The following is a 25,742-nucleotide window of genomic DNA, read 5'->3' as shown; positions in this document are numbered from 1 at the left end:
GACTGGCGCCTGCCCACTGGTGCATGGATGTGGGTCTTGTCCCTCTGGTGGGCAGAAATGTGTCAAGGAGTGTGTTTAGAGGTGGCTGTGAGCTCAGTACAACTTCAGGCTGCCTGTCTGCTGATGGGTGGGGCTATGTCTCCCCACCCCACGACTGCTGGTTGTTTGGCCTGAGGCCTCCCAGCACTGGAGCCTGCAGGCTGTAGGGTGGGGCCCACTTCTTGGTGCCAAAATGGTGACCTCTGGGAGAGCTCACACCAATCAATATTCCCTGGGTCCTTCACCACAGGTGTCCTCACACAGAGAGAGTCACAATCGACCCCCACCTCTTCAGGAGACCCTCCAATACCCGCAGGTATGTCTAGTCCAGTCTCCTATGAAGTCACTGCTTTGTGCTGGGTCCCAGTGCACGTGAAAACTTGTGTGCGCCCTCCAAGAGTGGAGTCTCTGTTTCCCTCAGTCCTGTGGAGCTCCTGCACTCAAGCCCCACTGGCCTTCAAAGCTAAATGCTCTGGGGACTCCTCCTCCTGATGCTGGACGCTTCGGCTGGGGAGCCTGACGTGGGGCTCAGAACTCTCCTGTGGGAGAACCTCTGTGACATAATTATTTTCCAGTTTGTGGGTCACCTACCCAGTGGGTATGGGGTTTGATTATATGGGGTGTGTGGGTGCGGTGACCCGTGTGTGCTCCCAGTACGGTGGAGGCAGCAATCAGCCCCTGTTCATGGGTCTTCCAGTGGCAGCAGTGGCCCCCATGCCCCCGGGATAGTGGGGGCAGCAACTGGCACGTGCTCCTGTGTTTCTTAGTGGTGGTGGCAGCCCATGCACTCCCGGGACAGCAGGGGCAGCGATTGGCACCTGCTTCCATGTCTCCCGTTCTTTGTTTTCTTGTGCAAAATTGTCTTGGCTATTCCTGGACTGTTACTGTTCTAGATAAAATTTTAATATCGTTGTCAGGTTTCACAAAAACTGTTGCTTTTGCCTTCATTTCTTGAGTGAAGTTTAGCTTTTAAAGCTTAATATTACTATTGTAGAATCACTAGCCTCTTATAAGCTTAATTTCTGTCTTTTCCAGCATAGCTGTTCTTCTCTTCTTCAATAGAGTCACACTTGGAAGTGTTCCAACAGAATGAGAACCTGACTATCCTTAGTGGCTGATAAAGGCTTATTGCAGTTACAGGAATGCTGATTGTTCCATAACATATGTAACTAATCTGGGTACATTTTGTAGACTGGTGATAAAACACGTCACATCTTAAATCTCTGAACGATGTGCTTACGTGTGTATGTGTATTTATATGTGTGTACACACCTTCAAATAAAAAACAGAAACAAAACCATCTTGGGCCTTTGATTTGAAGCACTCTGCACTTCCCAGGTGATTCTGCTTCTGCTTTACTGAGCCAGCTACTAAGGGAACCTCAGTGCGATGATGAATAGACTTGCCTCAAAAAGGAGGATGAAGGGGCGCAGAATATGCCATCCCAAAATATGCCTCTTTGGCATAAGGATTATTTTGAGCGGATTATTTTTAAGAAACAGAAGAAAAGCTCTAAAAATCTAGTAGAAGTTACTCATTTGTAGGAGACATTTACATTTATAAGAGAAATTATTTGTAAGTGTGTCTTCTAATCTGTGCCAGGAAGAGAAGGATGACTCTAAATCACAAGGAACTCTTATCAGTGGAGAAGATACCCAACTTAAATCTGCATAACAACCTTACTCTGTTTACTGTGTTTTTCCTAGTAACTTCCCATAACTGGCCTTCTCCACCTCCCAACATTTTTCTTGTATCTTTAGCTGAAAAAGGAATTTAAGATGATGGCTTGGGCTATTTGAGGGAGTTAGTTTTCCAGGGTCTCCCCCATGTATACAGGATGTATACATGTTATTTGTTTTCTATTTGTTTTTCTCCTGTTAATCTGTCTTTTATTACAGGGGCGGGGTCTCAGCCAACAACCTAGAATGGTAGAGGGAAAATTTTTTTTCCTCACTGACAGTTTGGTGACCCGTGATGGGATCTGCTGAAACACTGTACTTCTTCTGGAGCCTGAAGATAGGAACCTGGAAAACTGGCAGAAGCCAGCAAAGGGTAAGAATTCTTAACCAAAGTCACCTCTCTCGGATCTCTGTCTATAGGGCCCAGTAGAGAGAGGAAGGGGAAATTTCACCTTATTCTTTCCAAATTTAGATTCACAGAAGAAAATATTTGTGTGAATTAGTTCCTTGAGCATAAAGACTGGTAAAGATTTTGTTATAAGCACTCTTGTTTTCTGTTGATCCTTTCCCTTCCATAGATGGTCATCCTTTCCCTTCCATAGATGGTCTTATGTTGTCTCTGTCTTTTGTGTCATTTGTCATAAGGAGGAGAACCACAGGTCAGATAAGGTTTTCCTTTCATCTTGTTCTTTGTCTTGAGAGCTTGGCTTTTTGACTAGTAAGAAAACTCTCTCATCACCAGCTGGAAGGTGCTAGTATCAGCCTGTATCCGGCAGCCACTATAGGATGGCAACTCGAAACACATTCTCTTTGTCCCACTGTGCCAGCTCTCCGGGGAGTTTGTCTTAAGGGGTCCTAGTCCATAAGGGGCCTTTGGCGTCTCAACCTCTGTTGTCTTGTTAGTGGTGGAAAAGCCCCATTCCAGTAGTGTCTTGCCTGGTATTACAGATTAGCAGGTTTGTGACTGAGGTGTTTCATGTTCTCACAGAAAACGTGAGAGATTGTTTTCAGTACACCATTCCTACCACCTGTGACAAAGAAGGTCTTTGCTTTCTTAGGCTAACTCTGGGAGTGAACTTTCTTGACATTATGAGGGTCAGGCTTTTGCACTGTCCTAGGGGACACCTCTTGCATCCACGGTTAAGGCATAAAGAGCCGTACTGGTTTGAGTTGCTATTGAGATTAATATACCATTGAAGATCCTACTCATCAATGGCAAGATGATGGATCTTTTGAACTGGAAAAACTTTGATAAAATAGGAAAAAAATTTTCCAATTGGAAACTTATAAAATTGAGAAAAAATTCTCATTTTAAGGAATTGTCGTATTAGTACCTATGGAAAGATCAAATTGAAAAGAGGACACAAAGGAGTATGGTGTCTAGCCTTAGGGACTCTTTTAACAAGGTAAAATTACAAAGCCCCTTTTGCCTGCACTTTCAGAAGATCCTACCAGATTTAGAGTTAGAAAGATCAGTGGCCATTCACAACCTCACTCACAAGGACCTTGACTGGTTGCTCGGGGGTATTCTTCCCACCCATAATTATACTGCAGTTATCAGAGAAGCCAGACAGCCCCCTAGTGGACCCCCCACCCCCACCCAACTCCCAACCAAGGAAACAGATGACCAGAATTTCTCCCAGGCTCTCCTGCAAATGATCAGGAAATGGATCAGTGGAGGTTAGTGTTCAGAGGATGACAGAAGCAAGAGTGAACTGGTCCAAGGTTGAATTGTACACTCAAGGAGAGCGTTCGAAGGCCTTTGCTGAATGCTTTATACAGACTTTACAAAGGTAAATTGTACTAAACCCTAAAGCTCCAGAACATAGTAATGTTATTTCCATCTCAGTTGGAATGGAAATCTTCTCCTTTGGTAAAAATGTGGCTGATTGTAGAGAGAAAAATGATGCTTCCGTAAATAATATACCCTTGTGGATATCAGGTTCTAGTCCTGTTAACTGTCTGAAGTTTCATTATTTTCCTGTAAACTGGACTAGATCCTACTTTCCTCAGATAATCTGGCTATATCTCTTCAAACTAATGTTTCCAATTTTCTTCCACTCTTTTGACTTGGAATCACTAAGAACAAATTGTATGAAGTTCCTAGAAATCTGATATGTCCTGATATAATATTATCACTGGTAATTCTAGTATTATCTTAAAATGTATGTCACAGACATAAACATATTTCCTTGTCAATTGCATTATAACAAAGGCTCATTATATCTTTAACCATGGCTGTTTTTAAGTCTTTTGTCATTTATGAACGTTATTGTTGTGCTTTTGCAAAAGTTATTTCCCAAAGCCCTGCAAACTGAATGTGAATGGACTGACATAAAGTTCAGAGAAGTGACCCCAGCGGCTCACGTTTAGATCATCTTTGTGCCTGTTGCTGTGTGGACCACTCAGGAAGTTTATCTGAACATCCGATGACATCAGACAAATTCAAATTGCAGAAGACGCTTCAACCCCAACATCTAGAAATCTGACTGGCAGCCTTCGGGACTCGGGCTGAGTTTATAATTTGACCCAACCACTAACTTTTGTTTTTCTCTTGTTTCCATAGACATGCCTCTTATTAATACCCAATTGCTCGCACCGTATAAGGCTAACTTCGGGATCCCACCTGCAACACCAGCTCCTGAAATGAGACACAACTGTTTAACTGAGCTGACCTGTCCTCGAGATTAAGAGGTTGGTTCAATGAAATAATAGAGCACTCTATCAACCTAGCTTCTAGACTGTGAAACTTAATTGAACTTTTTAAAAAAATTTATTTATTTATTTATTTATTTATTTACTTTGGCTGTGCCGGCTCTTCGTTGTGGCATGTGGACTTCTTAGTTGCGGCATGCATGTGGGATCTAGTTCCCCGACCAAGGATTGAACCTTGGCCCCCTGCATTGGGACATTGCAGCATGGGGGATCTTTGTTGTGGCCTGCAGGATCTTTAGTTGCAGCATGTGGGCTTCTTAGTTGTGGCATGCGTGTGGGATCCAGCTCCCTGACCAGGAATTGAACCTGGACCCCCTGCATTGGGAGCATGGAGTCTTACCCACTGGACCACCAGGGAAGTCCCTCATTGAGCTTTCAAAGGCAGGACTGAAGAGGAACAGAATATGCCACCCCAAAATTTGCTTCTTCAGTATAAGGATTACTTTGAGCTGACTATTGTTAGTTTAGTTGTTAGATTCTTTTCCCAAATAGGGCATTACAGAGTATTGAGTGGAGTTCCCTGTGCTATAGAGTAGGTTCCTATTAGTTATCTATTTTATATATAGTACTGTATATGTATCAATACCAATCTCCCAATTTAATCCCTCCCCCTCACTTGGTAACCATGTTTGTTTTCTACATCTGTGAGTCTATTTCTGTTTTGTAAATAAGTTCATTTGTACCATTTTTTTAGATTCCACATATAAGCGATATTATATATTTGTCTTTTTCTGACTTCATTTAGTATGATAATCTCTAGATCCATCCATGTTCCTGCAAATGGCATTATTTCATTCTTTTTAATGGCTGAGTAATATTCCATTGTATATATGTACATCTTCTTTGTCCATTCCTCTGTCGATGGACATTTAGGTTGCTTCCCTGTCTTGGCTATTGTAAATAGTGCTGCCATGAACGTTGGGGTGCATGTGTCTTTTTGAATTATGGTTTTCTCCGGATATATGCCCAGGAGTGGTATTGCTGGGTCATATGGTAACTATTTTTAGTTTTCTAAGGACTCTCCATAGTGGCTGTACCAATTTACATTCCCACCAACAGTGCAAGAGGGTTCCCTTTTCTCTACACCCTCTCCAGCATTTATTGTTTGTAGATTTTTTGATGATGGCCATTCTGACTGGTGTGAAGTGATACCTCATTGTAGTTTTGATTTAGCATCTGTTCATGTGCTTTTTGGTGATTATTTTTAAGAAACGACAGACACAGGAAAAGCTCGGAAAACCTATTGTTAGGGAAATTTACATTTATAAGGGAACTCTCCATTTTAAGCGTGTCTCCCTCTCTGTACCTAGAAGAGAAGGGTGACTCTAAATGACAAGAAACTCTTTATCAATGGGGAAGGTGCCCAACTTAATTCTGCAAAACAACCTTACCCTTTACTGTGCTTTACCTGTTCCTGTTAACCTCCCATAACTGACCTTCCCTCCTCCTCCATCTTTCTTGTGTCTTTAGCTGAAGAAGGTAATTAAGGTGATGGCTTGGGCCATTTCAGGGGAGTTAAACTCAGTTTCCCAGGGTAGCTCCCATGTATACAGGAGGTATAAATGGTGTTAGACTTCTGTTACTTTTCTCCTGTTAATCTTGTATTACAGGGGTGGGGTCTCAGCCAGGAACCTAGAAGGGTGGAGGTAAAATTAGTTTTCGTCCCCTCTAAGGACATTTAGAAAGTTTCTGAGTTATTAACTATTAAAGTCACAGCATTCTTCTTTTTAGGAGCATAACAATCAATCAACCATAAGCTCAAGGAAACACAACATAGTCCAATGCTAATGGAAAAATGGTATATTCTTAGCTGCCTCAGAAAGGCACAGCACACATGGGTCAAACAGCAAATCTGTGGTGGGCATCAGACCTTTGGCAGGGCTTACATTGCATCTGTTAAACAGGTTGGGTTTTTAAACTTATTTCATAAGTTTATAAGACCTGCTCATTTACACTGGAATTTTTACACACACACACACACACTTTCCACCAATACAACATATATACTATCTAGAGCCCATTTATCTTCTTATGTCAGCTTTGGTTCCATAGTGATCAAATTGTGGCAAAACTAAATTAGAGGTACTGATACTGTCATTAATTTGACTTAGAAAGTTAACACAAAGAAGAAAACCATCTGTTTTTTAAAAAAAAATCTCTGCTTGCATGTTAAAGGTATACTTCAGCATGAAGAGAGAAAAACACTCAATTACAAGATTTAGTTAAAAAAAGGATAATCCTAGAGGTCTCAAAGCATGACCTATAAATTGAGTCCTCTGTTATGTGATTTTTTTTTTTAACGGCTATTCTTACACACACTTCAATTAAAAAAAACAAAATCGTAAATCACAGTGGTTCTTAAAAATTCTATAAAATATCAAATTCAAAAATTACACAAAAATCTTACAGCCTAAAGTCAAGAAAAGAAATGTAAAAACAATTTGGGAATAAAGACTTTGAAAAAGTTTCGCTAAACTCAAATATCTTACAAGCTCCATCACCCATCCCCGTCCCTGTGGCCTGCAGGATGGACTTGGTGCCACCTCTGGGCTGGGCCAGGTGAGGTCAGAAGCACTTACAAATAAAAACACGAGGAGCTTGCAAATCCGGTTTGCTGGCCTGGGTAAGGAGTGGGCAGCAGCTTTCACACTAGGTTGAATTCCCTCAGGTTTAGTTGTAGAATTGTGTCTTTCACAGCAGCAAACACGAAGCGGATATTCTCTGTGTCTGTAGCGCATGTGAAGTGGGAATAGATGACTTTCTCTTTGTCGGGATTCTGATCTTGATAGAGCTTCAGGATAAAGTCTCTGGCAGCTTTGACATCTTGCTTTGGTCCTAGTCATGAGGGCAGTTAGAGGAATAAAAAAGAAAGATCCCAACTCACCACCACGTCCTCCCCAAGTCATTTTCAATGCACTCTTGTTCTTATTTGGAATCCTCCTTTGAGCCATCTTATCTCTAGAGACTCATTTACCTGGGACACTATTTTTATTATACCTTATTATTAACCTGCAAAAGAGTATTTTAAAGTGTCCCCTGGTATCTAAAAATCATACTTTAAGGAGATTTGTTGAAAAATGACCTAATTTAATTTTCTGATTTGGACCACTTTTGAAGAGGTAATTCTTAAGTGAACTAGGAGAGCAAAGAGAAAGAATATGGGGACTAACATAACTAGTCACCCAAGTCTGACTCTAAAGCTTGAGAGCCGTATACTACATGGCAACGTGGTGAATAAAGGGAAAAAGGAGAGTGCTTAAACACTACTCCTCTAAATATCAGTGTCAAACTTGGTAACGTTTCTACACCAGAAATAATTCGCAATAGGGCATAAAGTCTCCTGCCTTGGATAGGTCATGTAGACACCTTCAGCGTCTATCCTGCGTCTGGTAAAGGGCTGCCACACTTCACCTTACACATCAGAAGTGCCAGGTGCTCTGACTGGCCCTGGAAGTGCAAAGGTGTGTCAGGCCCAGTCTCTGCCCTCAGGATCTGACTGGGGTGAGAGCTGAAGGCCGAGAGAGAGCAAGGCAAGCCCAGGCCCCCAAGGGAGCATGAGGGGGGGTGGACTTCCCAAAGGGGGAAGTGCCTGAGCCGGGTCTCAGAGAACAAAGTGGAGTTAGCAAAGGAGCTGGCAGTGTATTCCAGGCATTGGGAGAGGCGTGTGCGGAGGTGCTGAGGTGAAAACACACAGTGATTCAACTGGAGCTTCCATTCAGAGGTGGGGAATGGGGAGAAAGTCCATTAGAGGCAGATCAGGGAGGCCCCTGCGAGCCATGCTGAGAACTCTGAACTGATGCCAGGGAGGCCAGGGCAGCAAGATGGACACTTACTTACCGGTGTATTCTGGGAAATAGCTAATTAGATGAGAGTACATGATTTTCTCTTCCAAAAGATCCTTCTTGTTTAAAAACAAAATCACCGATGAGTTCAGAAACCAGGGGTAGGTGATGATGGTTTTAAATAAGGCTTTGCTTTCCTCCATGCGGTTCTAAGTGAAAAACAAGAGACTTAGGATAAATTAGAAAGAAAAGCAACGCTTCGGGAACAACATACCAAATCACTGGCTCCACCCATCTGTCCTCCTCTTACCCAGCTGCCGTCTCCAGGTCGCTGTCCTTGCTGAGGCTGCCGAGCAAGTGGGGTCTCCAGCCGCTATTTCCCTGGTCCCCACCCTCTCATTAATCACCCCCTTCCGGATCTCCTCTCCTGTAGCACCCAAACTCTTCTCTGACCCCAAAACACAGAAGGATATAAGAAAGGCTTCTGTGCAACTTGGAAAAAGCAGGTTCAAGCCCATAGCTGATGGGAAGTTTTCTGTGTATAACTACTGGGATTACCAAGTTGGGGCAGTTCAGAGGTGCAGACCGACCTGAGACACACTTTAATTGGGTGTGGGCTTCCAGGCTGGGTGTCAGGAGGCCGGTGACAATGAGAGGAAGGAAGGCTCTTCCGGCAGGGCCACCGCCCTTAGGAATGCTGGACGCTGGCAGAGAAGGGAACTAACGCTCCTGAGCACCTGCCCTGCACCATGCTTGACACGTGTGTAACACAAGCGAGCTCCCCAAGGGGAACGGGTCCCCTTTTTACAGGTGAGCATACTATCGTTCACAACATTGAAGTACTTTTCCAAGACTGTATAATAGTACAACCTAGTGGAAGCTACGTAGAAGGACAGTAATCATTTCTGGCCATTGGACACTGGCAAGAAAATATTAAGTGATCCTAATTTATGGAGAGCAGACAGGGCACATACAAATCTTATCTGGTGACAAATAATTGTTCTGGCTAGCATTCCGCTCTCAAGTATTTCTAAGAGGAAAGAAACACTTTCCTTCCCTCCTTTAGAGTGAGAAACACGAAAGCCCAGTGCACCGGCTCCAGAGGGACACGCCCTAAATTTCTATTCCTACAACTCCCAACTCCTGGGCCCGTTATCCTACTCAGTACGTTTCTGGAGATCAATTCTGGAATTTACTACCAGAAAGGTAACATCTCACTTGTTTTTAAAGCTTCTTTAAAATTTATTATAATCTTACCAATAATGATCTCCAAGAAAATACAACGTATGAAAAAACAATTCCTCTACGGCATAGTGCGTGGATGCCACACACGTCTACAACTAGGATGGAAAAGTCTGGAGTGGCGACCTAGGATTTTTCAGAGAGGAGAAAATATTTAATTTCTAGGCACATCAGGGTAAGGTACTTACCCCTGGCACACCTGACTAATCCTTTGAGTTTCCCGAGAAATGTCCTAGGTAATTCCTGAGACAAATTTGGAGCTAATTTTTCATATTGGTAACTCAATACCTTCACTTTTAAAAAAAATCTCTCCACTGGAAGAGCTGGGCAGCCGCCAAGATTTCTATTCTTTGCACAGTGACACTAGTAAATGGGCTGATCCTCCACTAATAAGCTAATGTAACTGTGCTCCTCAGAGAAATGTCTGCTCTCAATAAATACCAGATAGAATCTGTTCATAATTATGGCCTAATCCTGGAAATAATTCTTTATTGATTTACTTTCATGCCCTACAAGCAAGAGATATTTCTACTGTAAAAGGTCAAGAGGTCTTGTGCAAAGGGTCAGGGAAAAGACAATGGTTATCACACAGAAAATACCCCCAACCTCACAAAGAAGTGACTGCAACGGTTCCCCTCACTTTCCAGGCAGATCCAGCTAACGGAGCTCCCCCAGCCAGCGTCATGGCCACTCTGCAGAGGACACTGAATGCCTGACTGGGGTGGATCAGTCCCAGCTGCCCTGAGCAAGTCCCTTCCAGGGAAAGCAAAGGGCAGATGCTATCCCAGGCGGGCCCAGGACAGCTCCAAGCATATGGCAACACTCCCCATGCCAACTCAGCTAGGGACCTAATGTGGGAGTGCCATGGGCCATGGAGGCTGGGAAGCCTGTTCTCAGATGAAGTTTATTAGAAATGGTGTTGTTCAACTTTGGCTGTATATTAACATCCCCAGGGGGGCATAGTGAAGATACCCCCAACTCAAAACCAGGAAATAGGAATCTCTACTGTAGGGTCCTAAAGATTCTTTTTTTTTTTTTTTTTAAAATATGCAGCCAAGGCTGAGGCCCATGGTTTTGAGTGGCTCTACCCTTTGTAGTGCATTAGATTAGATCCCCAAGCTCAGGCCACACACAGCACCAATTGAATTAATCTCTGGGGTTGGCCCCAGCCGCCAGGTTTTTCTTTAAGGTCCCTTGGGGATTTTAGCGTACACCTGAGTTTAAGAACCAGGATTCTAGGTTAGTGATTCTCAAATTACCTGGGATCTTAAAGATCCTGATTTATTCGGTCTGGGTTGATTCAGAAGGTGTGCATTTCTAACAAGCACCCAGGTGACGCCTGTGCTGTTAGCCCACAGACTTCACTTTGCAGAGCGAGGCGATTTAACCTAAGGGATAGGGTCTAATGCCAGAGGTGGCTGGCTTCTTGCAAACTGCAGAAATAGGTTTCTGTCTTCCGCAGCTAACTGAATTCCTCACCCAGCATACCTCATTGTCACACTCAGCGAGGACCTGGTCGTATTCACTCAGAGCAACCAAAAAAATAATGGAGGTGACACTCTCAAAGCAGTGAATCCATTTCCGTCTTTCAGATCGTTGGCCACCAACATCCACCATCCTGTTCAACAGAAACATATGACTCTTTGGGGAAAAGGACATGGAAATCACACTCTTTAGGGTCCTCAGTAATTTTTAAGAATAAAAAGGGATCCTAAGATTAAAATGTTTGAGCACTGCTACTTTAGACAATGAGGAACCACTGGATGTTTCCTAGCAAAGGAGGCACAGAATGTAAGTGAAGTTACTGAAGATGTGTGCCGAGGTCACTCAGGTGGAGCCTGCTTGGAGACACTGGTTAGGAAGCTGCTGCAATGGTCCAGGCAGAAAGCTCAAGCATCCACTTGGGCACTGCCCTAACCACCAGAGAGTGCCAGGACACCAGACACCAGGTAGGCAGGCAGGCTTCAGGACCACGGGGCTTCCTTCCAACCCTCCCACTTCTGGTTTCACTGGCTCCTCCAGTTAATCTACAAATCCTTTCTGCATTAGCTGGATGCCACCAGCTTATGGAAATGAGTCCAAGGGGCCTCTCTAGAGTAGAAAAGCATGTACTTCAAGAGTGCTGGGCCCTGTCTAAAGGGATGGCTGCTACACCACTGCAGCAACTGCAGCTGGACAAAGACGCAGCCTCGCTATTGGACCAGATCCTCCAACTTTTCAAGAGAAACTATCCCGCAACTTACCAAGAGATAGCAAATGTTTTAAGCAAAATAGCCCAGTCTTTATAAATATTGGCTCAAAAATGTTTTTAAACGTCAGTGGGCTAAAGAGAATACATCTGTGGACCAGAGTCAGGTTTTGGAAGTTGCAAGCAGCAGTTGATTCTGAAAAGGTTTGGATAAATTTATGGGCACACAGGCATAGGGCATGTGCTTGCAGAGATGCAGAATATCAAGGGGCTCGATCAGAGGGCTCCCCCAACATGACAGTGCTCCAGAAGCACTGAGATGCAGGTGGGGTACAGACAGGACCTGGACACGGCAGGACTGTACTTACGCTGTCTCAACTAGACAAGCGTGTGTAACAATTATTAGGAGGAACAAGGGAACTAACAGATATAAAAGTCCCTTGAAATCTGCAGTGATAAATCTTGGAGAAGAGAATAGGAGGGAAGAGAAATATTCAACAGTATCTTCACTCTGTGGGTTACAGAAATATACATCTGTGTGTGTGTGTGTGTGTGTGTGTGTGTGTGTGTGTTTTACACATAAGAATCATTCCAGACATCAGTAGGGAGTCTCTTCTTCTCTAAGGGGAATAGAAAGGTGGTTTTCTCTCCACTGTAGGACTTAAGACCAACCACAATTCTAAATACCCTGTGATGGAAAGGGCCAATATTGCCCTAAGAGATGGAAGCCCTTTTAGCAATAACACATTTAAGACTCCATTTGGGGACTTCCAAGCCTGGACAGATTCTTAACGGACTATGTCAGGGTGACAGACTTACCGAAAGATGATGTTTTCCAAATCAAATGGGTACTCAATGATGCCGGTTGTGGGCACTCGGACACGAAGCACATCTTGCTGCGTTGGCACGAACGATGGCATGGCGATCCGGTCAATGTCCGTCAGGTAACTGATGTTAGAGAACAAGATGCTGAGAAGGGAGAAATGCCCCTCCAGGGAAGTCACCCCAACTCACAGTGACCCTCCTCAGATTCACGGATTCATCAGTGACTTTCGTGAGAGCCAACACTCCAGCCCTCCTACAACTGTGTGGAGAGAATATGGATCAGAAGCCTTCGTGAGCCTTCTGGGAAATGTGCAGAGCTCGCCTCTCTTCCTGCTGGTTCTCAGCTCCATCACTCTGGCCAGTGAGGGAGCCAGCGGGGCCACAGGAGGAGGAGATTGGAACAGGCCCTCTGACGTCTCACGTGTCCTCCTCTCCCCAAAGGTCCTTCTCCCTCCCACACGCCCTCATCCAAGAACATTACAGAATGCAGATGCTGTTCTTGGACACTTGGCTCAATGAGTTAGTCCAATGGGAAGTCCTCTCAAAATGAGAAGAAGTTCCTTGTCACACTGGGAAACTGAACACCTAAAATAACCCAGAGCTTGTCTTGGATTATTTTTGGCCAAATATTAAAGCCCTAAGCTTAAGACATGTCACTTTTTCTGTGGTAAAACAAGAGGACACTACTATTTTTTTAATCTTAAGGCCTTTTAAAGAGGCACTTTTGCATAAATAGCCGAGGCCCTGGCCAGTGACGGCGTTGGTGACTTGGAGCCCCCTGCAAAGAGAGGTGGCCCCGCCTTCTCCCCCCAACCCCCTCCACCCCTCACCTACCCCCTTACAGGCAGAGCTCACCTAGGTCTGCTGGCGCTGAACACGTGGCCTCAAGGGGAGCCAAGAGGTAACAGGCAAACCCTATTCCTGTGCAGCCCGCAGCGCAGGAAGCAAACCACTGGGTCAGCCTTCTGTGACCCACACCCCCATGCATGGCCCCAGGGCTTATCGTCATGGACTTCCGTTTGTGATATTTTAATTTACACCTGTCTCGTTCCACTGGACTGTATGTTCCTTCAGGGCAGAGAGCACCAGTTGTACCTGTAGCCCTTACCTCAGTGCCTGGCACACAGCAGAGACACATCACATTTTTGTGAAATGAATACCTGTCCAAATAAGCAGACAGTACCAGCAGAGTGGATGACAACCACTGACCTGGACCCAGGAAGTGTCCAAGTGCCTGGGATCTTGCCAGTTCCAAAGGCAGGGCACTGCCCGGGTCTGTGAGTGCCGCTTTCTCTGTCGTTGCAGCTCTGTCCACCACCCTAGCCACTCCCCACGTTCTTCTCAGTGGACTTGCCCCAGTTTTCAGGGCTCCACTGAGTTCTACAGCAGGCCCAGGGGCTCTTTTCCGAGTTGATCTACATCAAGAGCCCCAGCCACTCCCCAGGGCCTTCACAGAAGCAAATGACACAGGCTGTCCCAGGGAAGGGCCAGGGATGCCTTGGCTGGCTTGGCACCGTCCCTGGCTCCCCAGCTGTCAGAGGCAGTCTGCCCTCCTCCTGGGGACACGGCCTTCCTTCCTGCGAGCTGTCTTCTATGCTGATCCAACAACGTATCAGGGCTTATTTTACTTCCTTTTCCTCCTTTGCTGCTGTGCTGGACCTAAATGTTCCTGTACTTAGATTGGTTGTGCTAACCTGGATTAATGTCACTCAACACTCAGCCTGGGACAAATGCCAAAGGGAGGCTAGTGAAACTGAGGAGGTAAGATTCTGGTTTCCTTTCCTGCCCACTGGCTTGTCCAGATGATGGGTGAATTACCCACCCACACCAGCTCGAAGGGCAATGACAGCACCTGAAGAGAAGGGGATGGATCTGGGGAAAGGATTCCAGGGCCTTCAGAGGGCGGAAATGACGCAGGGCAAGAGGGAAGGAGCTGAGTAGCAGAAGAAGCAGGAATCCTCACCCCTTCAAGAAGGACCATGACAACTATTTGCCCAGTGATCTGGCTGATGGAAGCACCGCCTTGGGAAATTCTTAATAAAATCAAACCCTGTGATCTCCGTCGGGGAGTGTGCACGCAATGGATTACTGATTTAAAACTAGAGCCTTATGGATCCCAAATACAATGTGTAGGCAAACAAAGGGCTCCCGGACTGAGCTTTCTCCATGGCTGGGCCCGCAGAGCCTATCTCGCCCACTAGAGGGCAGCACCAGATCAGCCACTGACGGGTGTATTGCACTGCGCTTCTAAACTCTGATTTTAGATTTTAGGGCAATTGGACCTGCTGTCTACTGATCAGGAACCCAGAAGGCAGAGGGATATGGAGAGGGGGAAGTAGAAGCCAGAAGCAGACGTAGTCCTGGTTTAAATCAGATAGTTTCAGCACCCCAAATGAGATCAGTCCCACCAAGGGAAGCCCACATTTGACTTACCCTCTCACTGAAAAGGACAGAGGCTTAGAACTTGACGAGGAAGGGTAGATATGGGCAGGGAGAGCTATCTGGGGCTCCACAGGGGGACTGAAGATTTCAGGAGGTGGGAAGAGAGGCAACTGAAAGTAAGAGTGGGTTACAGACGAGCAGAAGGGAGGCAGTGTGGCCCCCGGGTGCCTCATTTTAGCAAGTAGCTCATTTCTCCGCCCTTGAAGTGTGGCCATGCCTGCCTGAAAGCACCCTGGGTGGCCACAGCCTGGGGCTCTGTACTCACTATCTGGCAGAGTCTGACAGCTGGTACTCCCTCCTCCTGTCATAACATTCCTGGATTCCCAGGTCCTGCCAGAGCTGCTTGATGGCCTCCACCTGGTCCCTGGAGAGAGCGGAGACCTTGTCTACGTCCACTTCTCTGATCAGCTGGGCATTTTCCTGCTCAAAGGAAAAGAGAACCTTTCATTAGGCAAAGGAAAGGAAGCCAACATATTGATGACTTGGGGACAAGACCTGCCCTGGTCTGTGGATTAGGGAAGATGTCCCTAGAGGCTAGGGTGTGGTGGGTACTCTCCAGAAGAGCTGCTCACAGCCAAGCCACTCCGTGGCAGCCTCATTGGGTAGAGATGATGTGGCTGCTTAACTCAGTGGACAGCGCCAGAGAAGGCCCAAGACCTGTGGCCTTCGGTCCCAGCAGTACCCCGGGGGCCAGTTTCACCAGCATTCAACACCCAGTTGTGAACAGAGAAATACAGGAACGATTGATCATCATTGATTATCATCGTACTAACAAACATTACTTCCTCGTTAACATGCAACTCATGTTGAATACGTGTGTAGCCAATGGAACAATTTAAAAGTAACATCATTGTTAGTGGCATACCAAGGGTGGGGTAAGCGGGTCCACCCCAGTGCAGGAAATAAAGGAGTGCGTCATCTTCAGATCATTGAAAAATAACACCACCAACAATCATCAGTCGGCTTTCCTTCTCTTCCCTTTATTTTTTAAAAGATGTTTTAATAGACTTTACTTTTTAGAGCAGTTTTAAGTTAAGAGCAAAACAGAGAGGAAAGTACAGAGAGTTCTCATACAGTCTGCTTTTTATTATCAGCATCACTAATAAAACTCTTTCCCACTGGGTGGACCACACCCAGCGGAACCCTCACACCATGCCACTGACTGCTCTAATATTATGTTTACTATTCCATCACTAAATTATTATTGCTCTAATACTACTGCTTTATTCCAGTAACTGTTAAGATCATTATTGCTGTAATTATTACTGTTACAGCAGTTACCATTTATTACCCACTTAATAAGTGCTCAGGGCTCTACATATATTATCTCATCAACAGAAGGCAAGCCAGAGGCCAGAAATCTTTCCAAACCGTAGCAAATAGAAATGATAAGACTGGCCTGTATCCGCAACACATCCCTGTGTTGGCCCCAGAGACTCAGCATCCGATCCCTGGCTGCAAGTTGCAGCAAACAAGAGAATCCTGCTGAGGGAGACAGGAGCCCGGCCTCGTCTTCCCTCTCCCATCTTGCTGTATCTCACAGCAATTATATCATGCACTGGCAGCTGTGAGTCAGCAAAGCAACCTTTGGCAGCTCTGATCTCCTGCACCCCTTGAAAAGTCACTCTCATCTCGCATTTCTCATCATGAAACCCAACAGGAGGTTGGAGGAAAGGGAGATCTTATAGATTCACTTGACTCAGGGAAAAACCAAGGGCTGTGAGTCAATCAACACGACTTTGCCCTACATCCATCAAGAGGGAGTACAAACTCTTCCCCTAGACTGTGGGATCCTCAGGCAGGTAGAGGATCTTTGCAGAGTCTCAAACAAGGTCTAGGCAGTATGGGTTAGTGGCCAGTGCCTGGGCGGGGAATCAGGACCCTGAATTCTAAGTAGTTCAATCGGGACTTTTAAGGAACCCAATAGGTTGCCTGCCTCAGCATGGTCATTTCTAAGAGGAGCCAGTGATTTTCAATGGGAACCTGATTTATAAAGTATCACCCAAATGTAAGCAGATCTCGCCTTATTATTGCAATAGACGCCTAATAAATATTTCTTGTTTGCCAAAACAGGACACAGTGACAGCCCTTACACCAGGACTTCTAATCCTGCCCAGTGGCACATTTTGTGCCGTGTGCCCTATTGTTAGCCAGAGAGAATAAATGGAGAACGTGGACAGTGTCTCAATGTAGCAGGAGGGCTGTCTCCCGCTTCCTCCCCTCCTCTCGCCACTCTCCCACCTCCCAAATATGGTCAGAGGGTCTCCACTGGAGGATGAGGATGACAGAGCTTCCCAGGATACCCCATTTGGCCACACCAGGCGTGGTGAGGGCGCTGACCTGGGCGTAGCTCTAAATTATCTGTTTTCCCGTCTTCGTGACAAGTCAGGAAATGCCACAAGGGCAGAGCCAATGTCTTACGTATCCTTACATCCCAGAACCTCATGCAGTGCCTGGCAAATAACAGTGGCCTCTATGGATGCAGGTGCCCAATAAACATCTGTGGTGCACATAAAACTGTCTCTCTCTAACGGATAACCATGGGAAAATAACTGAAAGAACACTAGAGCAGGATGATGGAAGCCTGTGCCGGGCACGGTGGGAACACAGAGGAGCTGGGAGACGGAAAAGCCTCCCCAGTGGAGGAAAGGCTCCAGTGACTCTTGGCCAATTGGTCTTAACCACTCTGCCCCTGGTACGGTCAGCATCTTTGCTTGTTGCTTGTCAGCAACACAAGGCAGGCCTCTTGTGTTGCTTTTCTACACGTAACTGTTAAATTCAGCTTACCTGCTGAGAGGTAGCCCTGTGAGAATCATCAGCGATGTTACAGATATTTCTACCTCTCCTCCTCACAAAGGCAATGAAGTACTGTACTCTGTGATGAAGGAAACGTAAGTGGAAGCAACAGCTGTCTGTTTTAGGAAGAAACTTTAAAGAACCAGTGAGTAATTCACCACATTGCCCTTTGTCTCCTGTGGTGATTACCATGGGATAAGATGGAGCCTCCATCAGCCAGGCTTCCTGAGTGACGATAATGAGCTAACACACCATACTGCATATGGAGCATGAGTGAGAAATCAGCTTTAATTAAGTAAGCTACACTTTGGGGGAAGTCTGTTACTGCAGCATAACCCACTCTATCCTGACTGATACATGTTGCCATGGATAAACCCAGTGTTTGGCTCTTCCAGTAGATAGAAAAAGTGGATCCCAGTGAGATATTAGAGAGGAATACAGGCTTCTACATAGGCTTCTTGGGGGAGAGGTGGAATTTGGGGAAAAGGCATAGACCTGGGATTTCGGGTAACCAGGGGAATTCAGCCAGGTGAGAAAAACATACTGTCTGTTCAGACCAGCGAGGGGATTTGGGTGGAATCCTGCTTGAAAGAAGAGGAGAACAGAGGCTCCTTAAAGACTCAACAATTGGGACTTCGGTTTGGAACAGACTAGACTTAAGGCGGCCAGAAGGATTCCAAGTCTAGAGGTCTCCTGTCCGTCTTTGGCTGCTCCTGGTTAGCTCTCCCGCCTGTCTGGTTCAATTTTTTTTTAAATTTATTTATTTATATTTTTGGCTGTCTTGGGTCTTCATTTCTGTGCAAGGGCTTTCTCTAGTTGAGGCGAGCGGGGGCCACTCTTCATCGCAGTGCGCGGGCCTCTCACTGTCGTGGCCTCTCTTGTTGCGGAGCACAGGCTCCAGACACGCAGGCTCAGTAGTTGTGACTCATGGGCCCAGTTGCTCCGTGGCATGTGGGATCTTCCCAGACCAGGGCTCGAACCCGTGTCCCCTGCCTTGGCAGGCAGATTCTCAACCACTGCGCCACTAGGGAAGCCCTGGATCAATTTTTTTTAAACCTCTTATTTTGAAATAATTTAAGACTTGGGAAAAGGTGGGGAACATGGTACAAAGAGTTCATCTCTGCCTTTCCAGATTGCCCAAATGTTCATAATTTCCTACCTTGCTTTATCATTCTCCCCACTCCCTCCACATGTGTTCGTACACACCCACACCTGCACACATAACTCACACATATATTTTTCTCTGGAAATATCTGAAGGGAAACTGCAGACACAATGCCTCTTTATCTCTAAAGACTTCAGTGTTATTTCCTAAAAACAGACATATAGAACTTCCCTGGTGGCGCATTGGTTAAGAATCCGCCTGCCAATGCAGGGGACATGGGTTCGAGCCCTGGTCCAGGAAGATCCCACATGCTGCAGAGCAACTAAGCCCGTGTACCACAACTACTGAGCCCACATGCCACAACTACTGAGCCCGTGTGCCTAGAGCCCGTGCTCTGCAACAAGAGAAGCCATGGCAGTGAGAAGCCCGCGCACCACAGGGGAGAGTAGCCCCCGCTCGCCGCAACTAGAGAAAGCCTGTGTACAGCAACGAAGACCCAACGCAGCCAAAAATAAATAAAATTTTTTAAAAAAACAAACATATATAATCATATATAAAGGTCAAAATCAGGAAACTAACACTGACACAATACTGTAGTCTACTCCTCAGACCTATCCAAAGTTTGACAGTTGTCCCATAAAGGTCCTTTATCTGCCCAGTCTAGGCTCACATATTGCATTCGGTTGTCTCTTTAGTCTCCATCTATCTGGAAAGGCTCTGCAGTCAGAGGAGCCGTTTGTGTTACTCTGATCAAGAATGGCCTGACAAGGATGTGTTCTTTAGTCACGAGTCATCCCAAGGATGGCTGGTGGAGAGAGTGGCACAGCCGAGCCCCCAGAGTGTGTTCCAGGGGCAAATATTACAAAGGGCAGAGAGGAATGAGGAAGAGGGTGACCTGGTTTTTAAATAAATTGTATTGAAATATGAGATGAAAGACTTTTACACGTTAACAACGTGTGTTTTTAAAAAGTGGGGTTTTGTGCAGATTTCCCTCTGACTTGGCTGGAGAGTTTCATACACAGAGTGTGCGTATTTTTATCATTATGTTCAAACCACTTCTACAGTGCACACCGTCTGAGAGCAGGGAGTCCTTATATAATAGGGAAAATTCTGTGTCAGGTAGTTGGGCTTTTTCATCTCCTGGAAAGAGAGAAGAAATGTTCTAAGAGGATCAGATTGAGGGAAGAAATGTTATGATTTGGGCAGGGGACAGGCCAAGTCTGAGGGGGCTGACATCTAAGTGGAGAAATCCAGGAAGCAGATGAATAAAATGGGTTGTAGTTCATGGAAAGGTCCTCGGCTAGAGGAGCGTATTGAACTGAAACTGCCTAACTCATATATTTCTTTGAAAAGAAAAATCACAAAGCAGTAAATATTACTGGAGCAAATAGAGCAGATGCAGAAACGCAAACAGTTTCTCAAACACTGAGCTCACATCTGGCTTTTCCTCTCTTCCTTTCTCAGACAAAAGCACCATTTTCACTGCTCTGAAGAAAGAAGAACACAGAAACCAGATGTCCTACATGTGTGTTTCACTCAGTAATTCCCAGGGTGACAGTGGAAGGAGCTGCTTTTGAAGTGTCGCCTTGCTGGCTTCACACTTGGATCCCCGGCCGCCTGGGTGACAGTCGCTTTCGAGCCCAGCCAGCCCCTCTGGCTGGAATCCAGGGCCCAGTGGGCAGCCCCATTCTCCACCAGGTCCTCACAGGGGGAGCCCCTACACCATTAACCGCCCAGCACTGCAGGGCCCAGAGCCTTCTCACTGACTAGGGGAGACTGTTCCCTAGTCAGAAGCCAGAGTTCCTGTTCTTTCATCAGATACTTAATCATTTTCGTTAAAACCTTTATCCATTAACATATTCTAGATAATAAAAGCCTAATTTAATACTATTTCAAGTGTCTACTATCATATGCAGCACCTCAAAAGCTTTGTAAAAACAAATGAGATTAAAATAAGATTAAAAATGAAAGTTCCCCGTAACATAATATTTCTGACTTTCACACAATCACTCCTCCTTGTTTTAACATCTACATCAAGATCCAGAACTACACTACATATTCTATCAAACTAAAATCAGGAAGTAAAATTTCAGTGCTCCGGGCTTCCCTGGTGGCGCAGTGGTTGAGAGTCTGCCTGCTGATGCAGGGGACACGGGTTCGTGCCCCGGTCTGGGAGGACCCCACATGCCACGGAGCGGCTGGGCCCGTGAGCCATGGCCGCTGAGCCTGTGCGTCCGGAGCCTGTGCTCTGCAACGGGAGAGGCCACAACAGAGAGAGACCCGCGTACCACAAAAAAACAAAACAAAACAAAACAAAATTTCAGTGCTCCATAACGATCAGCTTTGAAAGCATCTCAAAAATTGCATTATAAAGAAAATGCTGGTAAACTATGCTAGAGAAAGGAATGTTTTCTATAAAAAACAAAGAACTTCTGCTTCTGGTAAAGGAAGACTAGGACATTTAGATCAACTCTTCCACTAAGGACAGCTAGAGATGGTGGACAAAATATTTTCAAAAGTATGCTCAAGAATAATCAGGAAACTAATGAACAAGTAAGTAATTGCTGGGCCAGAGTGTAGGGTAGGATGGCATCCAAGGAGTTGAACCAGCATTTGGGAAACCTTTCTCCCTGGGGCTTCCTCTTGTTCTAGAAGGAGCAGTGTGAGGTTGAACAGCTCCTTTTTCAATATTACAGGACGAGGGAAAGTTAGCAAGAGCTAAAGGCCCTTAGAAGCCCTCTGGCTCCAGGTTGGGATCCAAGGGGTAGCTCTTAGTGACCTGCAACTCAGCTTGGAATCACCACAATATCAGAAATTGAGTATCCCCAGACACCTGGCAGAAGAAAAGAAAGTTTCTTTTTGAAGCTTGGAAGATTGCATCTTCCTTACCCTTGAATTATTTTTTCATGCGTGTCCAGCACACTAACAAAAAGAACCAAGCATAAGAAGATAAGACAACTCCAAAAATGAGGTGACAAGTAAAAAGATGCAAAAAGATATACCATGCAAACAGTAACCCAGAGGAAGGAGGAATCTATTATCATAAAAATAGACCTTAAGGTTTATTTGTTAATTATACCTCAGTAAAGCTGGGGGGGGAAAGTAGACTTTAAGGTTAAAAGTATAACTGGAGATAGAGATATTTCAAATGACAAAAAGGTTCAGAAAGACATAACAGTTCTAAAGTTGTAGGCAGCTAATAACATAGGCTTAAAATATAAATATAAGAAAAAAATCTCTAAGATCTAAATGGTGAAATGGACAAATCTTCATCTTACAGGCAACTGAAACATACCTCTCTCAGTAACTGATAGAATAAACAAAAAATTCAGTAAAGATATACACAATTCAAACATAATCAGCAAATTGGACTTTATGGACACATGTAGAGCCCTATATTCCAAATAACTAGAATATATACTTTTTTCAAGCACACCAAGAATAGTTACAAAAATGACCATTAATTTGAGATTTCACATTTTCAAAAACTGGTTTTCCAGCTTCTTTTGATCACTTTCTAATTCCCATTTCTTTAGCAACTCTTGGCTCCAGCAGGGATGCCACCATTGCCACCAGCCCAGCCGACCCACTGTGCAGGCATCTGAATATTTAACCACTGTTCTAAAGCTCCCTAGATTTCTCCTCATAGAAAGGCAGTCTTCCACCACACTCAGAATGGGAAGGAAGCTTTTCTAACCCAATTCAAGATTCAAAAGAAATCTTTATTTCTACTCCAATCTTTGTCCTCCTCTTTCTCCTTATCTCTTCTCCAACAAAAATAAATAACAGAATTCACTGGCCACAAAGTGTCGGCATGAAAAGCCAAGTTACTTTATTTTTTCCTGTCAGTCAAAATTTCAGTGGGTTTAACTTAAAAGGCTCTGTCCAAAGAGTCCTGCCATAAATTACTTTGGCACAAACATCCAAAGCTACAATGAGTGTTCATAACGCAGCTGAGAGATAGAATCTTTGGCCTTACGCTGTGTCAACTTGGCGAAGCACGCTCCCTTCCCTGTAGGACTCTGGGTTAGGATCTGCTACAAGAGAAGTTTGAAAGGGATCTGGGAGTCGGGAGAAACAGCGGCCGTCGTGCTCTGAAGGTCAGAGCTCTGCTTTAGTACAAATGCGCGCGCGCGCGCACACACACACACACACACACACACACACACACACACACACACACACACACACATCGTGACTGGTCTTCTGGTCAACCTCACTGATGGGGGGGGCATGTGCAGCAGCTGGGCCTCAGCACCCCTAGCTCCCACTTGGACCTTCTCCTTCAACTTCTCCACATCCTGGGGCAGGCATACACGCAGGTCCACAGCAAAGGATGCCAGTTTCCGCTGCAAGTCACCTGCACTGTCAACACGGAGATGTGAGAGGCAGATGCAGGTTCCACTTAGTCCCCATGGGGTCCATTCGCCTTCATGGGTTCCCATCTGTCTCTGTAGGTTCCAGTTTGCCTTTGCTCTGGCTCCTTCACATCCAGCTTTTCTCCCCGACTACCAGCCCTGCTGCCCAAACACCAGATATGCAGAGGCAGTTCCAACATCTTCTTCACGGCTCCAACAGCTACATACAATGCAATCCCTAAAGCGAATCCATTATTCCACATCGCTTTGAGTGACTGACTTCCTGATCAAATCAGGAATCTTCCATGCTGGTCCATTCAATTCTCTTTAGGGGCAAAATACCCTATAACCGTAGGTCTAGGTGATGGTAACAGTTTAGGCCTCAGTTGGGGTGACCGAAATGGACCCAAACTCAGCGAGGCACTCGCGGCCAGACTCCATCATCATTCAGTGCACAGTATCACATGCCTGCTCCCTGCTAGATCCAGGCCTGCTTCTGGGAATATAAAGAGGACTGTGGCCCTGCCCTTGAGGGTTCCAAAATGACAGATCCGCACACAAACGCTAGGAGATCAAAGAAAGGGAGACATTTCAACTGGGGGTGAGTGACAGCATGGGCTAAGATTTCCCACCAGAGGTGGCCTGATGTTTATAAAGAGAAGGGCTGTGTCTGCCCTTCGTGTACTCATGAATGTGGATTCCCGAGTGTGCTTGTTAAAGGCAGCACCGTGAAAGTGCAGGGACCAGACCAGTTCTTTGCTATATCACCTTTCACACAACATTCCTTCCCCTGAGATGCTTTGGAAAGCACCTGAACTCCCTCAGGTGCCAGGGTCCTGAATATATTCAAGGTAGAGCCCACCCCCCACTCTGCACCCCCCAGAAAGAAATGAGTATATTGGTCCAATGGAAGCTGCCTCTCAGAAAATCATTTGTTTTAGGCCCTTTTAACTGCATGTGCCCAGAGGTCACATATAATAACATGGTCATGTTCCGCAGCAAGTTGGGATTTTCTGTCCCTATCACCTTCCTCCCCCTCCCTCCTGTAGTTGAGAGTTTTTCTAGGTGTTTTTAGCACATCAAAATTGGGTTATGAGAGACTGTTCAAATTAGCAAGAGAAGGATCTGTCTCTTTTGTACCTGTGCCTCTCTACAGAATCTGCTGGGAGGACTGGAGCGTCTATGCCAGGATACACTCAGGTCCTTCCCACATAAAGCTGGGAATGACGGTGGCCAGGGCCCTGATGTTGGGAAGGCCAGGACTTACAGAGAAAGGCAGAGGGGCAGAAAAAGAAGAGAGACCAGAGGAGCAGGGCTGGGGATGGGTGGGGGGCTTCTAGACCAAAAGATACCCCCCAACCCTCCACCGCCCCCCTTGAAGGGAAAGTAATAAATGCTTTGCTCCCCCGTTGGCTTCCTGTAGCACCACGATCAGCTATAAGGAATCTTATTCTCTCTTTGGTATTGGACTCTGTCTGTGGCCCTTCCAGAAAATAAGGCATAATAAAGGCTTACAGATATAAAAAGCACACAGGCAAGGTCTCAGTTCAAGAATAGGCTGGTTCCAATTTAATGTAGAGTTGGTTGTTGGGAGCTCAAAGCGTTTTCCCATTAAGACAAAGATTGCTCTGGGTCCACCGATCCTGTTTTATTTCCCTACCGGGCTCATAGGTTGGGTTACATTTCCCAGTCTCCCTTGCAGTCATGTAACTGAGTTCTGAGTGATGAAATCTGGGCTGACATGACGCACAGCACTACCAGGGCTGGCTTTAAAAACTTCCCATGCAATCCTCCTCCACTCTACCTTTTTTCATTTCTCAGCTGAAAGGACAGGATGATGAGGGCCAAGAGGAGGGGAGCCTCCAGGTGCAGGAGACCTGGATCCCTGAGGAAATGTGCGGAGCAGAGCCCATCACTCACCAACTCCCATGGGATTGAGACAGACGTGGCCCAGAAATAAACACTGATTTTGCTAAGCCACTGAAGTTTTGGTGTTGATTTATTTTAGCGGCTATCAAAGTTTACTTTATGCACCCATAAAGAGAAAGAAGAGAAGCAACGTGAGAATAGAGAAGTCCCGGGCTAGCTCCAAGAAACCCACGTGAACCAGCAGAGACAAACCAATGCACTGAAGGCACTGGCCACGGCCGGGGGGCCTAGTGTGGATCATGTGTGTTTTTTTAAAAAGCCACTCATCTCTGGTCTCCTCATGTCTGCCATGCCCCCGTCCTGCCTCCCAGTGGCTCTCTCTTCAAGGCCCCAGATTCTCAGACCCAAACTGTAGGACCACGTCCTATACACATACGTTCCAAGAGAACGTGAGCACCCAAACCTCCTGATCGCCCTTCTCTCCCATCAAACACTACAGGTCCTCCAGACAGGAGGCTGTGTGGCCTGGAGAGAACGGCTCTGAGCAGTTATTTTTCGGTGTCTTTCCTTTACCCGTATCTGAGCCCAAATGTGGTAATACTAGAGAGAACAGGCTAATGGCCCCAACTGTCAGTACCTCGACGGACACCCCACACAGGTTTACTTTACACTCCTTCCCAGTCCAACATGTACCGATGGGGG

The 25,742-nt window shown here is 45.8% G+C and overlaps 1 protein-coding gene and 1 long non-coding RNA gene across 5 annotated transcripts in view; one reads left to right on the top strand and one right to left on the bottom strand.

Moving 5' to 3' along the window:
- On the top strand, positions 1-25,575 carry LOC132427281 (uncharacterized). Of its 3 annotated transcripts, XR_009519864.1 has the most exons (4): positions 1-355; positions 1,938-2,091; positions 4,285-4,412; positions 20,278-20,679. It is a non-coding gene; the product is annotated as an uncharacterized lncRNA (long non-coding RNA). The 3 variants fall into 3 exon arrangements; XR_009519863.1 differs by lacking the exons at positions 1-355; positions 20,278-20,679 and adding an exon at positions 24,993-25,575 and having other exon boundaries at positions 620-2,091; XR_009519862.1 differs by lacking the exon at positions 1-355 and having other exon boundaries at positions 620-2,091.
- LOC132427280 (guanine nucleotide-binding protein subunit alpha-14) overlaps positions 6,197-25,742 on the bottom strand; it is a 194,919-nt gene continuing 175,373 nt past the window's right edge. For both annotated transcript variants that reach the window (XM_060014596.1, XM_060014597.1), the window contains exons 3-7: positions 15,178-15,332; positions 12,465-12,593; positions 10,946-11,075; positions 8,271-8,424; positions 6,197-7,268 (exon numbers count right to left, since the gene is read on the bottom strand). In XM_060014596.1, the coding sequence (XP_059870579.1) occupies positions 7,078-7,268; positions 8,271-8,424; positions 10,946-11,075; positions 12,465-12,593; positions 15,178-15,332 (759 nt within the window). In that variant the 3' untranslated portion in view covers positions 6,197-7,077. The remainder of the gene's footprint in view (positions 7,269-8,270; positions 8,425-10,945; positions 11,076-12,464; positions 12,594-15,177; positions 15,333-25,742) is intronic.

This window comes from Delphinus delphis, chromosome 6 (assembly GCF_949987515.2).
Source record: "Delphinus delphis chromosome 6, mDelDel1.2, whole genome shotgun sequence".
In the NCBI taxonomy this organism is placed as follows: domain Eukaryota; kingdom Metazoa; phylum Chordata; class Mammalia; order Artiodactyla; family Delphinidae; genus Delphinus; species Delphinus delphis.
Note: the sequence above shows the minus strand (reverse complement) of the source record. Positions and strands in the feature narration are given on the sequence as shown.